The sequence below is a fragment of the Crassostrea angulata genome, chromosome 10 (genome assembly GCF_025612915.1).
Source record: "Crassostrea angulata isolate pt1a10 chromosome 10, ASM2561291v2, whole genome shotgun sequence".
In the NCBI taxonomy this organism is placed as follows: Eukaryota; Metazoa; Mollusca; class Bivalvia; order Ostreida; family Ostreidae; genus Magallana; species Magallana angulata.
In genome coordinates, this window is record NC_069120.1 from 18,945,704 (window position 1) to 18,955,467 (window position 9,764).

A 9,764-nucleotide genomic window follows, 5' to 3' on the forward strand; every position below is an offset into this window, starting at 1 on the left:
ACAAAGGTGAGGAGAACTAGGGAGTTGGATATCTCACACCATTTCTTTCCCATGTATCATCTTATTCATAGAGGCGGTTGGTATAATGTTTCTTTATAAACTGTCATATATCATTACCAGATTAAAATGTAGTTAAAGATGAGCGACGAAAAAAGAATGCCATTCATAGATTTTGCAACTGTAAACTTGTATCTAGTCATTTATGTGCAATGTCATTTTTCTCTTCTGCTTTGAGAATTGGAAGTTTGACGTAAGTGATATATCTTTAAAAAAAGAACGACGTACATTTGAATAAAAATAATAATAAAAGAAACTACAATCTTCTTTTTTTGTTCTTTTCATTTATTGACATATAATGTCAGTGAAATAACCATGACAATATACACAAGGTGATGAAAATAATTTAACAATATCGTAATACTATTTACAATTTAATCTATGCTAATATAAATGTGTAGTTCTAAGCACTGACGTTTACGACTTTTGTTCAGTCCAGACGTCTCTACATAGAGCGACTTGCAACAAATGCCACGACCAAAAGCACAGATACAATATGAAACAATCTCGGTGTTTCCTACATCAAAGTGTAATGTTATTCAAATAATTAAATGCGATCACCACAGCATGAAGATAGTTTATGTCATCTCATTATTCAGCGATGCAGCTTGACTTCTCCGAGTTGGATGAGGGAAATGGTTTCGTGGTGCAGCAAGGACACATGGCATAATGAAAAGGTTTGGCGCCATTTGAAGATGAATTCAAACCACTGTAATTTGAGTAAGCAGCGCCCAGGGTTAGCCCCGGTAAAACAGGAGGGTAGGGCATGGCAAGCAGTCCTCTTCCACCCATACTTCCCCATGCATACCTCATCGAATTTAATGTATGTGCGTTAGCAAGTGTGGAGATTGGAGAAAATGCTGATCTAAGGGATGAATTTGTCATGGTAGACACTAGGCCAGGATGTGGCATGAATGAACTAGATGAGGTAGATGTCGCCGATGATTGGTCTGTGCCGTGGTTACTTAAGACTTGTTCTATCGTCTGCACAACATCACCATTGCAGCCTTGCAGAATGAGCTGAAGAACACTTCTTTTCATGTGTGGGAAAATCCTTTGAAGCATTTCTATGGGATTCTTTTTAGAGTTACCTGCCAGAAGACCTTCCTCAAAGGGGGACTTTGGGAATGGTTCCGGTTTGTCATCGCTTGGTGAGGGCGGATCTGCAAGTTTTGGAGATGTCGGAGGCGATGTTGAATCGGCTGGTGAATGCGTCCTCTCGTTCATATCTTCTGATGAACACCGCGAAACCGGAGAATCGGTTCTGGAAGAGTCTAGCTTTTGTCGTTTTGTAGCTGAAAGTGAAGCATAGTGAATCATGAATAAATGACGAAAATATATGAAATTTTATTGCCATTTTTTTAATAGAGTTTCTTGTCATTTACAGATTTTCAAAAGAGATAAATATTATGCACAATGCAGTGATTTGCTACTTCTTAAATTTCGTATTTATAAAATATACTGTTAAGAAAACAAGACTGATTTGAACCTTTTATTAAGAAATAATAAATAATTATTAGACCATCCTTGATTTAAACTCCTAAATTTTCAGTATTATTAATGTCTTAATAGTTAAATTAAAATTGTATGTTTCAAATAAAGAAATTATATGTTATTTTAAAAACAATTGATTTTAATTGTGAAATTAAAAATTAGCTTATATTTTTTCATAAAGTCTTATTTTGTAATCAAAACAAAATCGGGGGGTTTATTCTCTTAATTATAACATCATATTATTAAGTTTGTTTAACAAAAAGAAAGAAAAAAGAAAAAAATCTCAAAATTATCAACAGGTATTATTAAAAAGAAAATCATTTTAAATTTATAATGATTAAAAGAATGTTTGTGTAGCCTGAATAGAAAAAAAGTTAAACAAATCCTACCTGGTCCATCCTCTCTGTCACTCCCGCTTGTATCAACCACTTTCTTGGCATCAGGAAACATGGTGATAGTTTCAGGATTCAGCTGGAGGAGACCATTAGGTCCATAGAGCATCCCCAATTCCCTGGCTTCGTTCTCCTCCTGGGCTTGCTGTCTTCTGAGCGCCACCTGAGCCGCCATCACGCGTTGCCTTTCTGCTATCAGGGTGCATTTTGCGCATACACAGTCCCTCCATCTACAGTACCGTTTGTGACCTTTCAAGGCGGACACCACTCCATGGTTTCTGCATCTTGCACATTTTGGGGTGCGTGGGTATCTATCGGATGCTCGCATGAAAACGGAGCCATGGGAATCACCTTTTTCTTCGTCCGAACTCATTTTGCAAGTTTCTTCTGGGTTTTTTTCTTTGAGAGACTTCCTTACGTTAAAAAAAACCCTGTGTGTTTGCCGATTTCGTTGGTTGTTGTAAAACCCCCTTCTTGTGTTTTTTCCTTTAAGGACTGTAAGTGATATTGATCCCTCGCTGACACGAGTCTTCTGAGGGTTGTCGTCTGCTCCCGGTTCTATTTGAAAAGTTCTGATTATGTACCGGAAAGTACCCGCCCATTAGGAGCGATTAGATTTTTTTTATCTAGTGAAAAATCACTATTAACTGTTTGTCGCCTTGTGATTGGTTTAAATGTTGTCAGAAGTCCGACTCCTGTATTTACTTCATTAAATGATTGAAGGGTGTGCGAAAGACGTTTATTTTGTTGTAAATGAAATTTCACACACGACGCTGAAATCCGATTCAAAAAATTTAAACTTCACTTAGGCGACATATTCTGCCACCATTGGTTAATACAGATATTTAAGTAAGAAAACAAGATATATAATTCAATTTTGATCTAAAATTGTTTCTGTTCAAGTTAAAACCGCAAATAATTTTTTATTGTAGCACAGATAAGTATAGGAATGTTCATTCCGTTGATTTAATAAATTGATTAGAAGACAACGAGAGACAACGAATTTTTCATAAAACATAAGTAAAATGCCGTTATGATTTTTTAATTTGAGAGCAAAATTATTCTAGATAATTCCTTTTCTTTGAAATTGTTCTATAGAAGTTCATTACTTTTAGCAAACCTCGAAATGTTATTGAATTAGAAAACACCTCTGATTTTGTTTTTAAAAAAATGGAATTCTACGCAGAAAAACATCTTTTTAAAAAAAATATACCCTTTTTGCTAAAAGTATCCGTGAAATTTAAAAAAAAAATATTATGTATGTACAATGCAAGTAAAAAATACATACATAATTTTTAATGTATAAGTCTGTGTTAGAAACGTACAATCTTACAAAAAGTAACTTTAAAAAAAGACAAAAAGCTAACAAATTTTATTCTGAGATAAAATAACTCAATTTTATATATGTTAAGAAATTATTTACAAATAATGCGTACGGAGAACTAAAATAATTAATTTCCTTTAAGACTGGATATTGCTCTTGGATTATTTCCTCTTTAAAAAGCCCCTTTAAACTATTAATAACATTTGAGTCTCGATGCTTATATCAACGCACGACTCTTCTTCCTGGTGTAGCATCAACGACAATGACTACTATCTGTCCTTAAAATTTCGTTTGGCTGTTGTTTGTCTATGTGTGCCTTTTACACGCACAGAATACCAATAGTAATATTGAACGAAAAATAAAAGTGTATTGTTTTATTGGTAATCATTTTAACATGTGAGAGACAATTAATTCCACTTATTCGGAAGACCAATCTAATAATTAATGGTTAAGCTTACCCTTTGACGTCCACAATAAGCATGTCAGTTCTATTCATTAAATGATTCCGACTTATATCTCAATCCTTAAAAAATGCGTAATATAAAATCGAAAATATACACAGTATCATGAACAAGCGACTACAAAATATCATAAGGCGACAAATATTCGTATTTTGATTTTTGTAGAAAAAAATGAGTTCACCTCTAAAACTTTCTATTTATTCCTAAATTCATACGTTAGTAAAATTCCAATAATTATATTTATAGAAAAAAGGGAAAATGTTTGTATGAGAAGATTTAAAAATTAAACAGTAAACTGTGAACAAGGCGTGATGCACTTCTAAGATCTGATTTTTAGAATATTACCTAATTAATACGCAAACATTACAGTGATACAGATAAATGATCAATATTTGAATAGCCAATTAATATCTACATCAAAGTGTTCAAACCATTGGAATCGATAATAATGGCTCCACCAAAAGCTACATCTGTTTAGTTGTGATAGACCGCATCGCATTATTAGTTCTGTTTTTTGTGGCAGTCCGGAAAGCTTACATTTCTCTTAAGACACTCTGTGATTATTTCTAGAAGTCATCCCACTTGATGGGGTAGCTGTCAGAAGGAATATGTCTCTCGATTGTCAAAGATAAAGACCTGGTATGACCACCTAGTGATCTGTGTACTGCTGGCAGTGTTACAGACGGAACACAAGAAAAATCAAATCGTAAAAAAGCCCCAGAACAAAACGAAAAATATTAACCCCGAAACCAGTCCAATTTTGCTGATTAATATGGCAGAAATAAAAAGCGAAGAGGAAGCATGTCTCCTCTATATTATTTTTGCTCCAGGCAGGGGACAAATTACAAAGTATCCGATAGCTGGCCGTCTGCCTGTATAACTCCTTGTATATAAGATATGCAAAAATCCTTATAAAACGACCCAAAATAGGTATTGAGACTCAAACATTAGCAATTTAAAATTACGCGAGTTATTGATAAAACTCAAGATAGTTTTCAGAATTGGTGTGCTATCCATATATAAGATATGTGAATAGTGTTGAACGAATATATCTATTAGCTGTCTCTGTTTAATAGAACACGTTTTGGACGTTATCGTGGGTTAATCTTAGATTGGAGCTGAGTGATACGAATGAATGACTACCAGCAAAAAGATGTTGCAGGGTGCAGCCTTGGAAAGAGAGCGCCTTGCAGTGATGGTGAACAATTACAAAATAGTTTGCATTAAATCAGGTAGTGATAAAAAAACTTATAGATGCTACATTAAAAAAGCAACCGTCAATCAATTATGCCATGATAATGAGGTTCCAGGCTGTGACGCAGGAAGGACACATTTCATTATGAGTAACTATCGGCCGCAGTCTGTAGCCGCTGTGTTTCACCCGATCCGACACCCTGATAAACCACAACCTTTTTGATTCTCTGTCGTTTGCAACATTTCTTAACTATACAGCCAAGCAAAACCTATTGATAACCTAGATAGTTTCTATATTCTCTTTTGGGATGAAGGTCCTCGAACAGATTTTCCGAGTGAATGAAATGACGTCATAAAGGCAACACCTGAATATATAAAAATCAATTAGAAATACAAAATACGCCATAAATTGCTTGTGGACAAAGTCATCTTACAAGGGGTCCTTTTTCAGAAATTACGTATTAACATGGTTATTTTGCTATGGTTGTACACCCAAAAGTAATAAATTTTCGCTTTAAATGGTCGTATTTTTTGCAATGAAATATGCGTTTCCTGTCTTCAGTTTGCGAAGGTATTTGGTTTCTTCAATAAAAAATTCTCAAGGCAAAGGGGATCATCTCCTTTTTCAGATATAAACGAATTAAACAAGTATAAAAACGCAAACGACAGGAAAATCATTTTCATTTTTGTTTAGATTTGATAACATCTGCAAGTGTTTCTATTCTGCTTTTCTCCCACCATTATCCACAAAAGGAAAGCAGGTAACCGGAGGAGGGGAATTTAATCTTCAAACCATACCCATTTATCATGAATTCTGAGTATACGAGAAGTGATACCTACCTAGTGGGTGAATATGACAAAAGATATGTGTCAAATATATGAAACTGTTACAATTTTTAGCGCAACCGTCTTGAAGATAGAAAAGTGGCCCCGATTTATTTTAAATAAAGAGGTATTTTTTAACTTCGGTGAAATGAATATATATGATACTATAATTTGTAGGAAATTAGCTGTGGTTATCCAGAGTGGATTCAGGCTCAGAATGATAACTAGTATAAATATGGTAACTATATTTTATATGATAAAATACCTAATTGAGGTTCAAACGTCGCCTTACGTGATTAATTATGTTACCGTATCATTGTCTGCGTTTCAAAACCAAAGACCTACTGATGCCATACTCACGATACTTTGAAAATGGATAAGAATTGTGAAGTTAAAAAAAATAAAATCTAAAAATCTATAGTTACCGTTTTGGCTTTAAAGGTCATTAATTCGAACTTCTTCTTTCAATCTTGTCTGTGTACACATTATACACAATTCTGTTTGTCTACTGTGTCTTCTAGACATTGAAGTTTTGAATGTTTGACTTTTGAGAGCATAGCAAATTAAAAAACCTTATAGTGTTTGCAAAAACGATATTGTTAAACCCTCTTGTCAGGCTAAGTTTTGATGATGAATTATTTCATCTAACAACAATTTGATAAATGGTCGTTCGGTATTTTAAAAATACTTCAGACTTATTTCTTTTCGTTGCATATTTAATACGTTTATAAGAAGGTATATCCGCAGAAGTGTTTTAGAGGATAATGTTTCAAGATTTTTGAACACTCATCCATCAAGGTCTAACTGTTATAGTCCAAAAATGCTAATCAAGTGTACATTGCTTCGGTACCAAGAAGAACTGTTATTCCACGTCCAGGAACGGTAATCATTAAATATTTGAACACCAACAAATCTTATATCTCCTGTTTTGTAGCTACATTCGCCCGCACCGTCCGTTCATTCATTCATCCATCCATCTATTAAGTTTACGAAAGTTTTATTAAAAAATAAGTTAATAGAATTTAAATTAAATTAGAAAGCATCTACTTTGTACCTGTATTTGTAATATTGTACAAAAGACCATTAAATTTTATGTAAGCTGAGAGTGAGTACAAACTACATGTATAGTATTCAAGTCAAATGGTCAGCACATTTGAAATGCAACAGTCACTATCGATTTTTTATAAGATTCAAAAGGTAACAAAAAGATTATTTATAGTAACTTAGCCAACCACGATAAATATCGAACGAAGTTTGTTCTTTCCATTGGTAAAATAAACAGCATGTTTATTGTGTCCCAAAATACATGTGACAAAATATCCTGACATGGATCACAGATTCATTAAGGTGCCTCACTACACCTTGAAAAAGTTTCTCAAATCAGCAGAAAAACTCTTGATTATGATAGATAGCAAGATGGATAGTAAGTATATGTGTCAAATAGGCAAAAATGTGCAATTTTAGATAAAAAATGATATTTTCAAAAATTTCATTTAGTAAACATGAACAAAACCCCCAGGCGGATTCGAACTCATGACCTGCGGTTCACAAGCCTGATACTTTAACCACAGAGCTATTACGAAATACATCTGAATCGATTGATACAAACAGTTAACAAAACATTTAAATCGCCATCTTGTGACGTAGTGTCTTTAAAAGTATAAGTCTCGGTGTAGTGAAGTACCTTAAGTTTTCTAAAAACTGATTGGGTATAATGGAAAACGTGATGCATGTAGTACAGTGCATTATACTCAAAATGTTGGAAAATAACGTTTGAAATGTTGGGTAGTATTTTAATGATCGAAATGATATGCGATGGGTTTTTTTACGGCCATGGAAATCTTTTTATTGGACCCTGATTGTAAAGCCCTTTATCATGCACAAAATGTTGGACAACCACTAGAGTGGTCACTCTGTATTGTAATAAACGACCACTGCTTCTGATAAAGAACGTCAATGCCCATTCAACAATATAATATAAATAGGCTTTTCATGCAGTCCTTACCAAAATCAAAAATTCGGACATGGAACTCTCCTTGCAGATGGAGGTCTTATTTCCGTATTCTTTGGTAAGGGACGATCTCTACATTTATTTCTTTCTCCGGTCTTTTTGACAGATTTCAATAAGGTTCGGCACAGGGCTAATTCATGCAGAAGTCCCCCATGTGAATCTGACAAACCGACAAAATAAGGAGCATTTGTAAACAGTAATTACAGACAAATCTCTCTCTTAATTGTTCTCAAATCGTTTGTTTCTCCATAGCAATGACGGTCTGCAACATATTGAAAACGATTTCTTTGGTAGAAAACTTCACTATTTGAACATTACATTTTCTACTTTGCGAATTTGACTGGAATAGATTTTGTTCTGTCTCTGATACAATACATTACGGGGCATTTTTCATTTACGATCTGTCACGCTTTTCACTCGAACATCTTCGCAAGAATAATTTTTTTTTTCATCTTAAACTTTATATCTTTTATTATATTCGGTGTTTGTCTGGGTGTTTCAAGTTGTGACAATATCAAAAAAGGATGATTGCCGAGGTGTCAGCTTTGGAAAACAATTTTGAAAATTTATGTCATAATATTAATTTTTTTCCTCTCTAGAAAAAAGACCGCAATGAATTCAACAAAACATTGTATTAGAAATATATTAATGGCAACATCTAATAAAAGTCTCTTGCACCTTGTTGAAAGTAAAAATGTATATATTGGAAAGGAACAATAAATGATGTATATTTCAATTGAACAATGAATGGTATATATTTTAATAGAACAAAAATAGTGCACAATTGTCGTCATCTTCGTGGGAAATGTAATTTTTTCCAATTTAAAGTTGTGATCCATTAACAAAGAAAAGTCAAATTAAAAATATATTAACGCACCTGTGAGCTTTGGTTATTTGCATTTCTAGCCTGTTGCTTTTGTAGTTGATCATCTTCAGAACCACTGTTTAAATATATTTTATTAAATTAGAAATCTTGCCATAGAGAGCAAGAACGAAAGAATCGCAACATGAGTAAAATCGATATTTAACTTGAAACACCCCTTTTGTTGTGGGGTAAATGCAGAGAAAAAGTATCTCACCACAATCAATGCTGAATGATACTTTTACACAACCCTTGGCTTAAACGTGTTGTAGCATTCTAGTGTTGAAATAGAGCCTTTCACGTACTTCAGGTCTGTGCCAAGTATCTGTTATAACGGAGAGTGAGAGCGATTTGTTCTTCAAGTGCTGTCCTACCAAACCGTGAGTCTTCTACGCTTTCCAAAGCGACCCCTCTGCTTATGAACATTGAAAATTCGAGAGGACTCGAACATTTTATTAAAACTTGTTGAACGTAATTAATGTACTTTCAAGAGATGGCATCGTGTATGGGTTCTTTATAAATGTGATCGATTCATTATCTCTGTTTAACTTTTAATTGCTGCTTAAATTTGATAGACTTGAATTCAATATGGAAAGTTTGAGAAAAAAAATTGAAAACCTGTTACTTAATCCTACCTGGCATAGCGATCCCCCTCTGTGTTAACACTCTCCTCAGTTGTACATGTTTGTAGTACTATATACTAAATGTATTTTTGGGAGATGTACATGTATATTAATGTTTTAAACACAAATAATGCAGTTCATTTTTCAGGAAACTAACTTCACATAATTATACGCACTATAGAGTTTGACTATCATTCTTAGAGCTATAAAGATTTTTCCAAAGTTGCTTTAAAATACTACGTATTTATGAACATCCAGGGCATATTACATGTATAATTGTTGATTGGTACAGTCAAACTCATGTCTAATAAGCGCAAGAAATGACATATATATTTATTTATAACTTTAATTGTGTCGCGAGTAAAAAAAAGATGCAGTCTCAGCTTTCGGTTCTCAAGTTGATCTGAATGAGTAAACGACATTTTTCTTTATCGTACAGTCGACAAAGCATCTATAAGTTAATATAACATTACTCAATCTTACTAAGCAAACAGCCATATTGACTTTGAATACAGAAAATT

General features: G+C 33.7%; 1 protein-coding gene and 1 long non-coding RNA gene across 2 annotated transcripts; both read right to left on the minus strand.

Annotated features, from left to right (window-relative positions):
* Positions 1-321: 321 nt before the first annotated feature.
* On the minus strand, positions 322-2,505 carry LOC128164938 (doublesex- and mab-3-related transcription factor A2-like). Its single transcript, XM_052829050.1, has 2 exons — positions 1,941-2,505; positions 322-1,352 (listed from the first exon to the last, which is right to left on the minus strand). Exons 1-2 carry the CDS (start codon positions 2,314-2,316, stop codon positions 649-651), a joined length of 1,080 nt encoding a protein of 359 aa, XP_052685010.1. The 5' UTR covers positions 2,317-2,505; the 3' UTR covers positions 322-648.
* Positions 2,506-7,758: 5,253 nt separating this feature from the next.
* LOC128164942 (uncharacterized) lies at positions 7,759-9,423 on the minus strand. Its single transcript, XR_008241008.1, has 3 exons — positions 8,838-9,423; positions 8,636-8,699; positions 7,759-7,918 (listed from the first exon to the last, which is right to left on the minus strand). It is a non-coding gene; the product is annotated as an uncharacterized LOC128164942 (long non-coding RNA).
* Between the last annotated feature and the right edge of the window lie 341 nt (positions 9,424-9,764).

Coding starts and splice junctions, on each gene's coding strand:
- LOC128164938 (XM_052829050.1), bottom strand. CDS start 2,316: ATGAGTTCGGACGAAGAAAAAGGTGATTCCCATGGCTCCGTTTTCATG. Junction 1,353..1,940: donor TGACAGAGAGGATGGACCAG/GTAGGATTTGTT, acceptor CTTCACTTTCAG/CTACAAAACGACAAAAGCTA.